At 36.4% G+C, this 19639-nt stretch overlaps 1 protein-coding gene across 1 annotated transcript in view; it reads right to left on the reverse strand.

Moving 5' to 3' along the window:
* The window catches only part of Col4a6 (collagen type IV alpha 6 chain), a 334867-nt gene that overhangs the window by 178256 nt on the left and 136972 nt on the right, over nucleotides 1-19639 (reverse strand). The window contains exon 3 of the mRNA XM_052171628.1: nucleotides 111-194. Coding sequence (XP_052027588.1) covers nucleotides 111-194 — 84 coding nt within the window. The remainder of the gene's footprint in view (nucleotides 1-110; nucleotides 195-19639) is intronic.

A 19639-nucleotide genomic window follows, 5' to 3' on the forward strand; every position in this document is an offset into this window, starting at 1 on the left:
TATGAGGTCATAAGAGCAAATTTGACACTATTTAATTTTAAAGGAAACAAATAAAACCGATAACATCCCTTGTGACTATTTGTCTTTCAACAATACAATAAGCAACTTACTCTTGCTCCTTTCTCAGGAGAGCATGTACAGCCTCCACTGCAATCTTGGCCCTCACATGGCTTTCCATAGGACATCTTCTGCCCCTGTTAAATAAAAAAGAGATGTTAGTAGAGCATGTGAACCAGGGGAAATCATTACCCCAGGGAACCTAACCTTGACTTACATTATTCTTAACCAAGTAATGGATGGATTTTATACAATGGTGTCATTACTTGAAAGAAAGACTTTTGCTAGCATCCTTTTAGGTAAACTCTATACTTCATCAAGTATCCAGTTTGGTAGTTGGTTTAAAAATGGTGATATAGACATTACTTCATTAGTAGAAATTCCAGTTGCAAAATACAAGAGAATGTGTGTTACATATGGAACTGGTTTGGAAGAAGGCATCCAGAGATTTATGGATTTGTACTTATTAACAAAGCAGTAGTTGTTGCTGACTACCTAGGAGAACATGCTAGAAATATAGAGATGAAAGTAATGACCCTGAACCCTGTTCACATCGTTTCAGGATCTATTTTCAGCACACCTTTTGAACATATAGTGAGTGATCCTCCTATTTCCCATGAGTCAGCATCAGAGTGCTTAAGTGACATCACATACACACTATTTTGTGAACTCCTTAACATCATTCCCCTCTCTACACTGACCGATGATGTTGTCAATGAGATAGCAATAATGACTATTTGACGTTCAAGAGTTCTTCAAATGGCCTGATATGTGAGCATGCTTCTAAAACTCATCGTAGTCTCTTCCTAGCTCATTCAACTCCAAACACCTGGGCAGACATTCATTTTATTTAAAATAAAAAGTTAGCATGCAGACTAGCATATGTTCCAAGGGACTAGATGCATCACTGCAGAATGGGATGCTATAAAAGTTTCCTCTGGGGTTTTGGCTCCTTCTTCGTGTCAGTTCAGTACCATCATTCATGTTCTCGAACTTTCCTACCAACAGAATCACAGCTTCAGTAACACTATCTGAGGACATGTGACTGAGAATGTGCATTTTCATAAAAGATTTTGCAACCATACAGTGTTTTTGAAATGCAACCATGCAAAAACTAATTCAAAATCAAACATGTAATGTGTCTAAGGTGTTTCTGACCACACTCACCTGTGCAGTGAGGTCACTGCAGCCTTGGCTCTGAACACATAGCACAGATATTTTGTGTTGTGCATGTTGCCACACTATGGAGTGTTAACATACATTGCTTTGGACACCTCTGCACAGATGTAAGACTATTGTACATTATGAACTGCAGTGTTTTCATAGGGCATGGACAGGTTCCTGCTTTCATAGATAGACATGTGACAACATAATTACAGAAAACACAGACTTTTAATGTCTCCATGAAATCATTCTTCAGCATGCATCAGATTAGTGTCTTCGGATTTTATCATGTTAGATCGTTTGATTTGTAAATTTTCTTGTTTAGCTTTGCTGACGTGAGCTTTACAAATAATCATTGAATGAATTTTGAGATGGTATTTCTGAATTTGCCCTAAATGTGTGCCTGCCATTCAATTGCACTACACATTTATACAGTGTAGCATTCCCAGCATTGCCACTTATAAAATCAAAACATTGATCAATTCTGAAAAATATGGAAGATGTATATAAAATCAAAACATTGATCAATTCTGAAAAATATGGAAGATGTATGTCCTGCCTGATTAAATATTCAGCCAAGACTTAATTCTTTGTATAAAAGCAAATAAGTATGTCTGTCTTAAAATTTGCATTCAATTTAACAAATGATATTCTGACAAAGAATTATTTCAAAATAATTGTTTTTTAAAAAAATTATTTAATCTTTTTTTTTACACTCCAGATTTTATCCCCCGCCTGGTCCACTCTCTGACTGTTCCCCATCCCATACCTCGTCCCCACACCCTGTCTCCACGTGGATGTCCCCACCCCCATCCCCTACCCCACCAGACCTCTCCATTCCCTGGGGCCTCCAGTCTCTTGAGGGTTAGGTGCATCTTCTCTCAATGAACTAAGACCTGGTAGTCTTTTACTGTATGTGTGTTGGGGGCCTCATATCAGCTGGTGTATGCTGCCTGGGTGGTGGTCCAGTGTCTGAGAGATCTTGGGGGTTCACATTAATTGAGACAGCATGTCCTCCTACAGGGTCACCCTTCTGCTTCTTCCAGCTTTTCCCTAATTTAACCACAGGTGTCAGCAGCTTCTGCCCATTGGTTGGGGGTAGATATCTGCCTCTGACTCAGCTGCTAAATAAAAATTTTAATGGATTGATTTACCACAGGAACAGTGTCACTTTTTAGAATGTTCTTCCCCAGATGGTTTTTCTTTCTTTATGGCTTTTTTCTATAAACCAGGTCTTGGTTTGATGGTTGTTAGTCACTCTAGAAAACTAACCTTGATGTGGTCCCTAATTAATTCCTTTGTTATCTTTTCAGCATCAGACAACATCTTCTCCTGCTAGAAACCAAATTGTAGTTTATTAAGGACATCATCTGCCTTGGACAACATGGTAACTTCAATGCCTAAACAGTAGATGACCACCAAGCAATGACTGATTACTACAAGGATGAAACCATGCTATGAATCAATATTAACCTCAAAGACTTGACTTTGTGTTTTCTAATTCTGCTCTCTACCTGAGCCTCAATCAAGAACTCCAAATGGAGGAAAACTGCCATTCTGACCTTATCCACCTTTGAAAAATGCTAAACATTAATTCTAACTAATATCTTCATCATGCACTTCATCTCTAGGGTGGATTTAGTATCATTCAACTTTTTAAAAATTTAATAATGGACATTTCCCCAATGAAAAAGCATAAGCTGGCCTCACACTTAATCATTCTTCCCTCTCTGTGTGTAATGTGTGCCTTTTCCTAATTCTCAGAGAAGACTGAATTTTTTTCAGACGGTCTCTTATCTCTTAAGACATTCCCACAATACTTTATCACCACAACACTTCCATTATAAGGTAGTGATGGCAGAGCTATGAAAAAATATTGCTATTTTAGATTCCAAACACTTTCCTGATATGAGATAGGTTCTTTATCTTCTATGCCTTTGACATGCAAAGTGGAACTGTATACTTTCTAGTTTGCCCTCCATTTTACTGTATACACACAGGTGCATTTTTCATAAAAGTAAGATCAAGAGATGCTATGAGAGGAGGCACCATGAACTAGTGGAGACCAGGAAGAGAATAAAATATAAAACCAAGAAAGAAACTCAGTTATATTACACATCTTTATTAATTTTCTTTGTAATTCTGGAAAGAAAGTAATAGGTTTGATACACTGATTTTAAATTTCAACTTTGTCACAATGTTTCATATTTCTGGCATTTTGCTTATTTCATATTTGTTTGCCCCTAAATCACTCTAAATCACTCTTCATGGGATGTTTGTAATTAGTAAGAAGAGGAAAAAATACATGCTATTAAGTGAGGGGAAAGCTATACCCTTCAATTGAGAGTAGTCAACAGGTTTATTTTGAAGTTATATTCTGTTACAATAAGGCATCTGTTTGGATTCCTGTAAAAACTATTATATCAAACCAGGGGTGTCAGTAAACAAAAGTGAGAAAAAAGATCTATAATAATGTACAAACTTCCATATTTCTTCTATAAAGGCAGGGAGCTTTAAGAGAGTAGAATAAACTGCCATTGACAGAGGCCAAACAAAAATACAAGAGCAGAAACTAAGGTGTTCTAGGAATTCTCCTCAACAAGCTGTCAGGCAGAGAGGCATCACTGTTCTCTGACATTGAGGAAAGTAATCAGAGAAGTTCCATTAGCCAGGAGGCAATTTTCTGTAATTCCAGCCGGGCAGTATCAACAGGAGTCCTCAATTACAGTGAGGTGTGGGGAGTAAAGGTCCTAAGGAACCATATGCGCTATCTTGACTTGTACAGGGCCACACAAATTTTGGGTTTCTCATTAGTCATTTCTACCTTTGAGTACTCTCACCTTCCTCTAAAATACAACCGTCAGTGTATACCTGCAGGAAATGAAAAACACGAAGAATTTGGGAAATAGTCTAAAACATACCAGACTAACATACCATTTGTATCCCAAGCTTTTATTACATTCCTTTGTAATCCCAAAAAGAAAGTGATTGGAATAAGATAAAATAAGGATGGAAGCAGCCTGGTCCAGTGGTACAGGACTATAATGTCAACAACTTGGGTGGCTGAGGATGGACGATTACAAGGTCAAGCATAGTCTGAGCAACTTAGTGGTATCTTATTTCAAAATAAAAAAGTGAAAAAATGACTAGAGATATAGCATAATGGTAATGGGTTTGTCTAGAATATGCAAGGCTCTGGGTTTAAAACATAGTGCAAAAAGTAAAGACCTTATCTATAGTCTGAAAACTATATATTATGACATAATCATATTGTGAAAAATGTCATTTAAACAAAACAATAGATATTTGGATATTTAAATAGCTATAATGGAAAGTGTAATGCACTAGGCAGAGGCTAGCAGCTGTGTATAGAATCATCATGAACATGGCATCCTGCTGAACTGGTGATGCTGGGGCTATGAGATTTAAAATATGAGGATTGTAGTTGCAATAGGTCTACTGAATCTCTGAAGCAGTAAATAACTCATGATAACACTCTGGAAAATAAATAATCTTGTCCTTTTTTAAAGTTGGTAGCTTTATTAAGGAACACTAATGCCATGGAAAAATCAATCCAATATTGTAACTGTATCTATGTTCTGGACTCAGATAATTATAACCAGTTTTCACTTGCATGAATGTGATACAGGATACAATATAATCATAGTATACATCTAGCCTTCAAGACCCCAAATAGGTCTTTGGAAAAATCCAAAACATATCCATCAAACCAAATAAACTCCAGAGTTGGCACTGAAACCTATTAAGTGCACTTTTGTCAGTGTTAAGACAACCAAATATGTTCAACAATTTCCAAAATATCTTCTAAGAGCAGAATTCTTGTGTAAGAGGATCTAGTGAAATTGTTTTGCCCTGGGACATAATGGTAAGGACCACAGTACACCTTAACACTTAGGATCTTAATGCAATTTCCATCACATTATTCCATATATCAAGGCCACATTCAAGTTTCATATCTTTCCTAGCCATGCCAGTGTCAGGGAAAGGCACAGCACTCAATGGTCCAGTTATTGAGAAGCATCACACATTGCTTTGGGACCAACTTTACTATGAATCTCAGGTTGAGGCCCAACATCTTTTTTCCTTACCCAGAGGGTAATGTTGTAGAGAAAATCCAAGCTGTTTTCTTCTGGTATAGCCTCACAAATGTTAAAGAGGAAAATCTATGTTTTAGCTACAACTTGAAGTACTATCACTTTAGTTAAAATACACAAATAATGTGCCCAGGCCAGTTCCCAGAATCCCAGGACCTCAAAGGCAACATGAGCATCCAAAACCCCAGAAGTCATGCAGGTCACCAAAACCCTACTAAGGATGTTCTACTAGACCTGAAAACTTACTGGTTAATAGAACTAGAGGTTTCTCAGCCCAAAAGACCATAGAGGAAACAGAAAGCAATGGAAAAATCCAAAACATATCCATCAAACCAAATAAACTCCAGAGTTGGCACTGAAACCTATAATAACCACAAACACAGATGACTAGAAGCCAGAGTAAGAACACAACACCCAGGGCAATATGGCACCACCAGGGCCCAGCTATCCTATTACAGCAATCAATGGATATTTAAATACAACTGATGCACAAGAAAATGATCCTGTATCCAATATTAATGAAGATGTTAGAGGACCTTATGGAGGAAATAAGCAAATACCTTACTGAAATCCATGAAAATACAAACAAGCAGGTGAAGAAAATGAATAAACCTGTTGAAGACATGAAGATAGAAATAGAAGCAATAAAGAATACACAAACTGAGAGGGAATCCTGGAGATAGAGAACCTAGGCAAGAGAAGAGGAACTGCAGTCATGATTATTACCAACCAGATAAAAGAGATGCAAGAGAATCTCACTTGTAGAAGATACAATAAAAGAAATTGGTATAGCAGTCAAAGAAAATGTTAACTAAAATGTTCCTGACAGAAAACAATGAGGAAATCTATAACACTATGAAAAGACCAAACAAGGACAGTAGGAATAAAAGAATAATAGGAATAGAAGGAGAAGATTCTTAGCTCAAATTAGCCCAGAAAATATTTTCAACAAAGTCAAGCAAGAAAAATTTCCTAACCTAATAAAGGAGATGCCTCTAAAGGTACAAGAAGCTTGCAGAACACCAATTAGAGTGGGGCAGAAGTGAAAGTCTACTCCACCAATACTAATGAAAATACTAAACTTACAGAAAAAAAAGAAAAAAATATTAAAAGTTGCAAGGGGAAAAGGTCAAGTAACATATAAAGGTAATCCTTTTAGAATTACACCCAGCTTCTCAATGGAGATGCTAAAAGGCCTGGATAAATATCTTGCAGATTCTAAGCACAGATGCTAGCCCAGACTACTATAACCTGCAAAACCTTCTATCACACTAGTGAAGAAAAGAAGATATTCCATAACAAAGTCAAAGTTGAACAGTATCTCTCCATTAATCCAGTGATACAGAAGGTACTAGAAGGAGAACTCCAACCCAAGGAGGTAACTACACCGAAGAAAATACAGATAATAATTTTACACCAGCAAATCCAAAAGTAGACACACACACACACACACACAAACACACACACACACAGACACCTAGCAACTTCAAAATAACAGGAAATACTAATCACTGGTCATTAATCTCTCAACTTCAATGGACTCAACTCCTTAATAAAAAGACACGGGCTGACACAAAGCATGTGAAAACAGGATCCATTATTCTGCTGCATGCAAGAAACACACCTCAGCCATAAAGATAGATGTTACCTCTGAAAGAAGGGCTAGAAAAACATTTTCTTAGCAAATAGACAGAAGAAACAAGCTGGAGTACCCATTCTATTATCTAGTAAAATAGATGTTTAACCAAAATTAATCAAAAGAAATGGGAAGAACACTTCATACTCATCAAAGGAAAAAATCCATCAAGAAGACTTCTCAATTCTGACTATCTATACTCCAAATACAAGGACACCCACATTTGTTATGAAAAAATACTAAACTTTGAATCACAAATCAAACCTCACATATTGATAGTGATAGACTTCAACACCACACTCTCACCAATGGACAGTTCATCCAGAAAGAATCTAAACAGAGAAACAATGAAGACAACATGCACCACAACTCAAATGGACCTAACAACATTTTCCCCAGCTACAAAAGAATATACCATCTTCTCAGTACCTGACAGAATATGCTTTAAAACTGACACATTTTTTGGTCACAAAGCAAGTCTCAATAAATACAAGGAAATTGAAGTAACTCCTTGCATTTTACCAGACGAGCACAGATTAAACAGGATTTCAACAACAACAGAAAAACCTACAAACTTATTGAAACTGAGCAACTCTCTACTGAATGACCACTGGGTCAAAGGCAGAAATAAAGAAATAACTTAAAGACTTCCTAGAATTCAATGAAAATGAAGGTACAACATACCCAAACTTGTAGGGTATAATGAAGCAGTGCTAAGATGGAAGTTCATAGCACCAGGTGTCTTCATAAAGAAATTAGAGAGATCTCATACTGAGACTTTAAAATTGCATATGAAGTTCTACCAAAAGTAAATATGCACACACAATATAAAAAAATCAATGAAACAAAGAGTTGGTTATTTGAGAAAATCAATAAGATAGACAAAACTTTATCCAAACTAACTAAAAAAAGTGAGAGAATACACAATTTAACAAAATAGGAAATGAAAGGGGGTCCTAACAATAGAAACTGAGGAAATCAAAAGAATCAGTAGGTCAGCTTCAAAAAACTTGTACTCCACAAAGTTTGAAAAGCTAAAGGGACAAATTTCTTAATAAATACCATTTACCAAAGTTAAATCAAGCTCAAATAAACAATTTAAACACACCAATAACTCCTAAGTAAATAGAAGCAGTATTAAAATCTCCTAACCAGGAAAAATAAAAGAGGCTAGGGTCAGATGGTGTAATGTAGAATCTGCCCAGACTTTAAAAGCAGAGCTAATACCAATACGACTCAGATTATTCCACAAAATAAAAACAGAAGGAACACTGACAAAATCATTTCATTAGGCCATAGTCACACTGATACCCAAACCACACAAAGACTCAACAAAGAATGAGAACTTCAGATCAAATTTCCTCATAAATATTGATGCAAAAATATCCAATAAAACACTGCTGAAGTGAATCAAAGACATCATTTATATCATCAAGTAGGCTTCATCCTAGGGATGTGGGGATGATTCAACATAGGAAATTCCACTAACAATCCACCATATAAACAAACTGAAAGAAAAATAAATATTTAAAGTCTTTGACAAAAGTGAAATACTCCTTCATGTTAAAATCTTGGGGATATCATAGATATAAGGTCCATACCTAAACACAATAAAGGCAATATACAGGAAGCCAACATTGAATTAAATGGAGAGAAACTTAAAACAATTCCACTAAAATCAGGGACAAGACTGCCCACTTCTCCTTATCTACTCAATATAGTTCTTGTAGTTCTAGTTATAAACAAGAAAACAGTTTATTTAGCTATAAAACAATCAAAGGAGAGGAAAAGGATACAAATTCAAAAGGAAGAAGTCAAAGTATCATAATTTGCGGATGATATGATAGTATCCAAAAGCGACCCCCAAAATTCTACCATGGAACTCCAACAGCTAGGATAGAACCAAACACAGCTGATGATACAAAAGTTAATGAAATGATTCCTAATGATATTCTTCTGTACTCATAGCCCAGTTGTCATCAGAGAGGCTTCACCCAGCAACTGACGGAAACAGATGCAGCGACCCACAGCCAAACATTAGTCGGAATTCAGAGAATCCTGTGTAAGAGAAGAGGAAGGAAGGTAGGAGCCAGAGGGGTCAATGATAGCACAAGAAAACCCACAGAATCAACTAACCTAGGCTCATAGGGGTTCATGGGAACTAAAACCACAACCAGGGGTCCTGTATGGGTCTGACCTAGGTCCTCTGCATGTATGTTATGGTTGTATAGTTTGATATTCTTGTGGGACTCCTAACAGTGCAAGCAGGGGGCTGTCTTTGACACTTTCAGGCAGGGGGTGGGAATGCTTATTCTTACTGCTACCTAATATGGCATGTTTGCTTGATACTCATCAGAGGTCTGTCCTTTTCTGAATAACAGTTGATGAGGAGTGGATTGGGAGGGGGCAGAGAGAAGGTGGGGACATTCAGAGGAAAGGAAGGAGGGGAAACTGTGATTGAGAGGTAAGAAAGTAATAAAATGCTTTTAATTACAAAAGAGGGGCTCACTTAATGATCAATTCTCTTTAAAGGTAAGAAAATGCAGGCTCAGCTATTATGTGAATTCTTCAACATAGGACGTCAAATACCAGAGTTGGGACAAGAAACCAGGTATTTCTATCAATAGTATCTCCTTTTTCTCTTGGATTTATTGATACTAGCTCCAAGATTAGTTTGAAAATAAACAGCCCAGAAAACCAGTCATCAATAGCATTACATTAGTTATTTTATACTATTATTAAATTTTCTAGAAAACCTTCATATATGAGTCACGCGAGTACTTTTGGAATGAAAACATTTCTATTTGACCATTTTCTAGATTAAAAAAACAACACTAAAACTTATGAACTTCAGAGATGGTGTCATTTGTCATGTATGTGACAAAGTTGTGAGGTTTGGTCTTCTTTTTCCAGTGTACAGTATATAAAAGAGAAAGATGTTACAAGACAGTAAGATACTCTTATAATGTTCATACTCTGATGATCAGCCAAGGGCCCAGGAATCAAGAGATGCCTTTTTGAGTGCACTAGATGTATTCCTGGATCCACATTCATCAGCATTTCTAACATGAGCATGTGTGATGCACTAAGCTAAATAGTTCATGCTTTTTTGTTGTTGTTTGTTTGTTTTTGGTTATTTTTTGTAACCTCATAGAACTGTGGAGCAGGCACTGTTACTATCCAGTTTCACAGAAGAGAAACTTGAGGCTTGGGGGGAGGGCAGGTTTAAACTGACATCTTTCCAAGGTCACAAGGTTTCCATCCCAAGTTTGGTTTCAAATCTCAGAGCTTTTCCTCTAAATCAGATCTCTGTTGACAGCCTCTCAGCATTGTACTAAAACTACAAGAAATCCAATATGACTTTGAACACGTCTAAAGCAAAAATGTGCTCAATGAAACAGAAACAAACAGACATGTTAAAGCACACTGAGTTCTATCCCAGGTTTAATGTGCATTCCCCTTTGAAGAAAAGCTCTCCATGATTTTATGAATGAAAGGCTGAGAAGAGAAGGAAGCGAGCTGTGGGAGCTGGCTCCCCACCAGAGGGACTTGTCAGCCACATTTTATCTTAAAGAAGGAACTGACACCAGACACTGCTGAGCAGTTCTGAAAGGCACTTCTCTCTAACATCTGCTCAAGGGTATTCACAGCACATCATACACAAACATAACAGACAGGGTCAGGGAGTTGTGGTGACATGAGCATTCTGGACAGAAGAGAAGAAGTTCTCCATAGCCAGAATGAAGAAGGACCTGGAGAGATGTAGTATTGCTTGGATAGGACTCAAATTTTCCTAGCAAATGCTGAACACACAATCTAAATGTTGCCCAGAATTTTCTTTAAATAGATGGTGCTCTTCACTGAGCATTTGTGAAATACAATATTATCCTAAGCCCAATTACTCAGCACAACTGAGGGATATTCAGGTTGTTAGGGTTGGAAGATTCTGAAAGAGGCAGAAATTTCACAGTTTTCAGACATAGGAGATAGATTTAGTAAATGAAAATATAGAATGCCAAGAACATTTTAGTAATATGTATGTCCCCAAATTTTAAGTATGTTCAATGTAATATCAAGGATTACCTACACTAAAAGTCTTCCCATTATTTATTTATAATTTAAATGTAACTAACTTCTCATATTTTATCTGGAAACCTTACAGAAAAGCAAGAGTTGGATTTAAAATCTTATCTCATGATGCAGATAGAGGGCTTCAAGAAGGGCTTAAATGACTCCCTTGAAGAAATACAGGAGACCATGGTTAAACAGGTAAAATCCCTTAAAGAGGAAACACAAAAATTCCTTAAAGAATTACAGGAAAACATAAACAAACAAGTGAAGGAACTGAACAAAACCATTAAGGATCTAAAAATGGAAGTAGAAACAATGAAGAAATCACAAAGTGAGACATCTCTGGAGATAGAAAACCTTGGAAAGAATTCAGGAGTCATAGATGCAAGCATCAACAACAGAAAACAAGAGACAGAAGAAAGAACCTCAGGTGCTGAAGATAGCATAGAAAACATTGACTCAACAGTCAAAGAAAATGCAAAATGCATAAAGCTTGTAACCCAAAACATCCAGGAAATACAGGACACAACGAGAAGACGAAACCTAAGGATTATAGGTATAGAAGAGAGTGAAGATTTACAACTTAAAGGATCAATAAATATCTACAACAAAATTATAGAAGAAAACTTCCCTAACCTAGAGAAAGAGATGCCCTTGAATATACAAGAAGCCTACAGAACTCCAAACAGACTGGACCAGAACAGAAATACCTCTCATCACATAATAATCAAAACACCAAATGCACTAAACAAAGAAAGAATATTAAAAGCAGTAAGGGAAAAAGGCCAAACAACATATAAAGGCAGACCTATCAGAATTCCACCAGACTTCTCACCTGAGATGTTGAAAGCTAGAAAATCCTGAGCTGATCTCATACAGACCCTAAAAGAACACAAATGTCAGACCAGATTACTATACCCAGCAAATTCTCAATCACCATAGATGAAGAAACCAAGATATTCCATGATAAAACCAAATTTACACAATATCTTTCCACAAATCCAGCCCTATAAAGGACAATAGATGGAAAATGCCAACACAAAGGGGAAAACTACACCCTAGAAAAAGCAAGAAAGTAATCTTCTTCAAACAAACCCAAAAGAAGATAACAACACAATCATAAAAAAACATCAAAAACAACAGGAAGCAACAATCACTATTCCTTAATATTTCTTAACAACAATGGACTCAGTTCCCCAATAAAAAGACATATATTAATGGAAATATTTTTCATGTAAATCTTTAATTTTATTAGAAAATGTTTGTAATTCCTCTTTCAATTAATTTAGTAATGCTTTTGTCTACCATTTTATCTGCATTATTTTTCATGATAATAATCAATTTTAACATGTTTTTCTATATATTTCTTCTATTTTATCAGAAATGTTTTATTTTTAATTCCACCTTCAATTAATTTAGCAAGGTTTTTTATGTCTACCATTTTATCTGTATAATTTTCCATGAAATAGTCAATTTTAACGTGTTTTTCTATATATTTCTTGAATTTTATCAGAAATATTTTCCATGTAAATTTTCAATTTTACTTTAAAATGTTTATAATTCCACTTTCAATCAACATGGAATTATTTTTATGCCTACCATTTTATCTGTATACTTTTTCATAATAATCTTCAATTTTAACATGATTTTCTATATATTTCTTCAATTTTATCATAAATATTTTCCATGAAAATCTTCAACTTTATTAGAAAAAGTTTATAATTACACTTTTTATCAACTTAGGAATACTTTTATGCCTACCATTAGTATATCTATATAAAATTTTCCACGATAGTCTTCAATTTTAACATGCTTTTCTACATTTTTCTACAATTTTATCAGAAATATTTTCCATGTAAATCTTCAATTCTATCATAAAATGTTTCTACTTCCTTTTTCAATTAATTTATCAATGTTTTTATGTCTACCGCTTTACCCTTTAATTCTCCATGAAAATTGTCAATTTTAACGTGTTTTTCTATATATTTCTTCTATTTTATCAGAAATATTTGCCATATATATCTTCAATTTTATCATAAGATGTTTTTACTTCCTTTTTCAATAAAAGAACATGCTTTTCAAAAAATACTCTTTTTAAGCATATGGATCACCCAACTTGAGCATCTGAACTCAGTTGTGAGACAGGAGAGGTTTTATTTAGAGAGTATGGTGTGAAGAGCGAGGACGTGTCAGCATCATCCCAGGAACACTACATGTGATGCTCTTGGGTGACAGAGAACACAGTATGCAGTTAAGCCAGAAGTTAGAGTGACTGAAATAAGAAAGGCAAAGGAAGGATGACAAGAGGCTACACAGTAGAGGAAGGCACAGAATATCTTATGCTTGATACATGACAGGGAGGAACTCATTAGTTTTGATCAGAGAGAAACAGGGTCAGATTGAATCTTTATAAAAGGAAAAAAAAAAACATGTTTCTGGCAGTTAGTATGGATAGTAGAGAGGAGGAGGAAAGGCTAATTAGAAGCCTGCTACAGCAATCCACATGCAAGGGAATGGCAGCCTGATCAAGGTTTATATGGAGGCCAGATAAAGAGAAAAAAATTGGATCTAGGAAATCTTTAAATAGGCAGGATACAAGATGAAGCTGAGCAAGGTAGCAAGCTTTCCTCACACCAAGATCACTTTACTGCTTAGAAGCTTTAGGGCACATATTCTGAGTACAAAGTCACTATATCAGGCACTAAGGGCGGGAGAATTGGTCCTGGGGAAGCTTGAGGCCTTAGAGTAGGAGGATTCTGGAGCAGTGGGGCAGGAGAGTGTGGGTGGGTGGGGGAGCACGCTCATACAGGCAAAAGGGAAGGGGGAAGGCAAGTGTGGGATGGGGGGTGGCAGAGGGATAAACAAAAGTGGGACATCATTTGAGATATAAACTAATGGAATGATTAATAATTATAAAAGAAAAAATACTGGCTGCTCTTCCTGACAACCGGAGTTCAATTTCCAGCAACAACATGGCAGCTCACAACTGTCCAGGGAACCTGACATCTTCAAACAGACATGCATGCAAGCGAAACATCAATGCGAACAAAATAAAAATAACTTCCTGCTCTACCTGCCTGGACCATGCCTCATACACAATTATGGATTTGTCCTCTGAACTGTAAGCTAAAATAAACCCTTCCTTCAATATATCACCTAGGTTATGTTGTTTTATCATTGCAACAGAAAAGTAATAGATAAAATGCCTATGGACCAGCAATTAATTTTCCTAGAATACTTTTTATATCCCAACAACTGCTTGGGAAATCATAGTCAGTTTTTCAGTTTTTGGCCATAGTTTTATTGTAACAACTTTACTAAGATATAACTCATATACAACACTTCACACACTCTTCAATGTTACTTCTTTTCTAACAACTCTCAGTAATTAATTAAAACATCCATCACGTTCACTAATAGCCTACCTTTTTGACGACTTCAGAGGAACTGTATTGAGTATTTTCCAACTAAAACATGCAAAATTATTTCAGGTGGTTGGACTGAGTTTCTTCCGCTGTACAATTTGTGGAATGGCTGTGCATGCGTGTTCTTCTATACTCTTCAAGTGTATTTTGCTACTGATAGACTTTATTTATATGGTAAATTTCATTTGCTTTAGTGGCTTGGTCCAGAGCATTACTGCTCATTTATTATATGATGCCCTTAGCAACACTCGTGGCAAGTTGAAAAGAAAATCCTTTAGTGTTTCTAGGTGGGAATTTAGGACAGAAAATTTCACTCTCTCTCCATGAGTTGAAAAATATCCTAGAGGAACAGGGAATACTGGAATTCCAGAACAGACTGCTTCCTCTGTTATTAAGTCTAAATGGCCAAGGACACTGCCATTTCTGTCTTTTGTATCAGAAGGAAGGAATCTAATGAATGTCTAGTTTGAGAGAGACAGGGTGTCCAAGTGTAATAGCAGGAGACTGACTGGGAAACAAACTAGGTTATTTCCGTGAAGATCCTGAGCTTATGATGATATAATTTGTAAGTCCTGTAAGTGTAGAGAAAGCTAAAAGAGTTTCATCATGCTCAGAAATGGGGAAAGATGGCATTGAAAAGGGGCTCTGGTACAGAAAAACAGAATGGCTCAATGGAAATCCACCCCTGACCCTTATAAACTGTTGGTAGCGACATAAATTACTTTACTCATTACAGAAATCTGTATGGGATGTCCCAAAAAACATACACTAAGGCTACCATACTTAAAGGAAGCTAGATAAGTAAGTCACAATAGAGACAGCTGTACATGTAAGGATAATATGGCATCATTCACAATTACAAGATATGGAAGCAGTCTAAATACTCTCAACAGGCAAATCGACAAAGAAAATGTTGCATATATACAGAATGGAGAATTACCCAGGCATACAAGAATGAAATTGTATCAATTACAAGAAAATGAAACTTGAGAACATCATATGAGACTAAAGAAGCCAGACTAGGAAATAAAGGAAGACATGATTTTTCTCATACATAGAATCTAGGTTGATTTTTTAAGACAAAATGGTCAAGGTGAAGATATTATGGTAAAGATGAGGTGAATGCGACAAAAGTATATTCTGTATGTGATAAATTTGTATAATTGATATACCATGATAATGATTATGATGGTGATGGAAACAAAATCAATCTTTCATGAATTTGAAGGGATAAAGAAAGGTAAAAAGAATCACAGAATGTCTGGGGAGATGGCTCTGTGGGGAGCACCAGCTGTTCTTCCAGAGGTCCTGAGTTCAGTTTCCAGCATTTACATGGTGGCTCATGACCATCTATAAAGGAATCTGATACCATTTTCTAGCCTTCAGGTTTACACGCAGTGGAGCACTCATATAATAAGTAAATAAATCAGTAAATAAATAAATAAACTTGTAAAAATCACACAAATCAGAGAGCTAAAACAATCCTGAAAAATAAAAGGACTGCTGAAGGTGTCACTATCCCTGATTTCATGTTGTACTACAGAACAATAGTAATAAAATACACATAATATTGACATAAAAACAGGAAGGCATATCAGTGGAATTGAATTGAAGCCCAAGACATTAATACAAACACATATGGGCACCTGCTTTTTTTTTTTTAATAAAGAAGAAAAAATGCACACTGGCAAAAAGAACATATTCAACAAATGGTGCTGGTCAAGCTAGATGCCTGCACTTACAAGAATGCAAATAGATCCATATATATCATCATGTGTAAAACTCAAGTCCAAGTGGATCAAAGACCTCAATATAAAACCAGATACACTAAATCTCATAGAAGAGAATGTGAGGAATAGTCTTGAATGCACTTGTGCGGGAGATGCCTTTCTGAACAGAACACCAATGGTGCAAGCACTAAGATCAACAATTGATTAATGGGACCTCAGGAAACTAAAAAGATTTTGTAAAGCAAAGACACTGTCAATCAGAAAAAGTCGCAGCCTACAGAATGGAAAAGGCTTTTTCACTAACCTTACATCCAATAGAATATAAATATCCAAAATACATAAAGAACAGAAGAAACTAGATATCAAAAACAAACAAGCAAACAAACAAAACACCAAACAAAACAAACAATTCAATTAAAAATGTGAACAGATCTAAACAAAGAATTCTCAATAGAGGAAACTCCAATGGGTGAGAAACAAATAAATATTCAACATTCTTAGTCACTGGGACAATGTGGAAGTAAAATAATTCTGAGATTCCATCTTATATCCATCAAATGGCTAAGATCAAAAACTCAAGTGACAGCACATGCTGGCAAGGATGTGGAGCAAAGGGAACACTTCTCCACTGTTGGTGGGAGTGCAAATTTGTACAACTACTTTGAAAATCAATATGATGGTTCCTTAGAAAATTGGAACTTGATTTACCTCAAAACCCAGCTATACCATTATTTGGCATATAAAGAAACAAGACTCCATCCTACCACAAGGGTGCTTGCTCAATTATGTTCACTGAAGCTTTATTTATAAGAAAGAAACTGGAAACAAACTAGATGCTCCTTAACAGAAGAATGGATAAAGAAAAAGCGGTACACATTTATACAACAAAGTATTAGTCAGTTGTTTAAAAAAATGACACCATGAAATTTGCAGGCAAATGGAACTAGAAAACAAATCACCATGAGGGAGGTAACTCAGTTTCAGAAAGATAAATATGATGTGTATTTACTTATAAGTGGATATTAGCCACTAAGTTAAAGACAGCCAATCAACAATCCATAGATTCAGAGAGGTTAGGTAAAGAGGAGGGGCTTACGGGGGACACACACGAATATCCCTGGAAGTGGAAAATAGAATAGATTTTTACAGGTCAACTAGAGGTTTTGGGGGACTAGCATGGAGAAATCAGGTGTTGGGGAGAGATGTGCTGGAAGGAGAAAGTGTGGGAAGAGATCAGGAATGGTGGGGGGAACTACCCAAGCTGTTGATAAAACAAAAAGCTGCTCTCTGCAAAATGACAGCAGGGCCCCATTGAAGATGAGGCAGTTGAGCTGGTGCCTGCAGGGACTCTTTACCACTCTGTATTAATTTCTTTACTACAGGAAGATACTCTGTAGGCTAACAAAAGAGAAATGTAATCAGCAACCATCCATGAAACCCTTAACCTACAATCTGTCTTCCCTGAAATATATGCTAGGGATGGCATGGAACCTTTGGGAGGAGCCAACCAATGTTTGATTTGAATTAAAGCCCACTTAACCAGAAGGAACCCATACCTGACACTGCCTATGTAATCAGGAACCAGAAATTCGATAGTCAAGATTAGCCAGTCATCATCAGAGATGCTTCCTCTGGCAACACAAGGGAACAAATATAGATAGCCACAGCCAGACATTATATAGATAGGCTGTGGAGGAAAGGAGGAAGCAAAGGAAGGACGGAGGGGAGGGGAGGGGAGGGAGGGAGGGAGGGAGAGAGAGAGAGAGAGAGAGAGAGAGAGAGAGAGAGAGAGAGAGAGAGAGAAATCAGAGGGATGGAGGGAGACAGAGACACAGAGACAAAGAGATATATTCTACATGAGAGGTCACCATAAAACCCTGTCCTTGGAGTTAGGGAAAACCCCTGGAAGAGGAGTCAGAAAGACTGTTAGAACCAGAGGGACACCAGGAGAGCAAGGCCCTCTGAATCAACTAGAAATGGCCCATATGAACTCACAGAGACCTCTGTATATACTATAACTATTAGCTTAGTAGTTTATGGAATTCCTGACTGTAAAAATGAGTGGCTCTCTAACTCTTGTTCCTGTTCTTGGGACTATTTTCTCTTGTGTTGTTGCCATGTCCAACTTTAATGTGATGACTTTTGTTTAATCTTTATATATATATATATATATATATATATATATATATATATATATATATATATATATATATAATTTCATCACGTTTGGGAGTTATCTGTTAGAAGCCTATTTTTTTTTCTAATGAGACACAGAAGGGAGTGAATTCAGAGTGCAGGGGATGGGGAGGAACATGGAGGAGCAGAAGGAGGGGAAACTATAATCAGGATATGTTGTATGAGAAAAGAAATCTATTTTCAATAAAAGGGGAAAATCATACAAGGTACAAAACCCAGTCCATAGCTGAACAAGACCTCAATCTTTATTTGCCAAGAACATGAAGTTATTTCAACTTCATTTTATGGCTGTAATTTTAAGACAAAAATTCTTTCAGGAGTGAGGTTTCATTTTGCTTGCATCATGAGCAAAGCCAACCAACTTGTCATGTATGCCTGGATTTCTAAAATTAGGAGAAACAGCCTAATCCCTTCTCACTTGCAGAAAATAGAAACTAGACAAGAAGTCTGCTTTATTAGTGGAACTGACTTTAAAAGTCTCTCTCTCTCTCTCTCTCTCTCTCTCTCTCTCTCTCTCTCTCTCTCTCTCTCTCTCTCTCTCTCTCTCTCTCCCTCACACACAAAGCTGCACCTATCAAAAATGAAATTTGAACTTCATGTCAAATATTTTGGAATCAGCCAACACCACACAAAGTGGTCCAGTATTTCTAGTCTCATTCTGTGTCATGACTTTAAAACTTATCTACTTTTCTATTTTTAGGCAAAGTGATACAAAAATATTGTTTTAGAAAGCATGTTTGTGGTAAAGCCCTGGTTACATCTTTTGTTACTTTTTCACAAAACACAAAATATCAAATCTCACTGAAGAAAAAAATAGTAGAGAATGTGGAAAGTTCTTTACCTATTAAGGAAATTCAACTGAGAGTTATAAATATCCCCATAATGGAAACTTCTGGGCAATATGGCCTAGGTGTGTATTTCAATCAAGTTTCAAGGAAAAAAATTACTAGTCGTACACAGATTCTGCCACAAACCTGTCTGAAGGATTGTTTCCTATCTTACTGATTCAAGTGTCACTAATGCAGAGCAGTATTTTTTAGAACTAATTCAAGTTCCACCCTAAATGCAGTGGCAAATGGTTTCAGGTTGGTGGGGAGAAAGAGTCTCTTTCTATTCTTAAAAGGTTATTTTTTCGAATGCCTAAGTGTGTGGAGACTAGCTACTATTTTGATTTGTTTCACTCAGTTTTCATTTCTGTTTCTTCTGAGCATTTGCTTCCTCTTGGATGGGCATATGACATATGTG

The sequence above is a fragment of the Apodemus sylvaticus genome, chromosome X (assembly GCF_947179515.1).
Source record: "Apodemus sylvaticus chromosome X, mApoSyl1.1, whole genome shotgun sequence".
Taxonomy (NCBI): Eukaryota; Metazoa; Chordata; class Mammalia; order Rodentia; family Muridae; genus Apodemus; species Apodemus sylvaticus.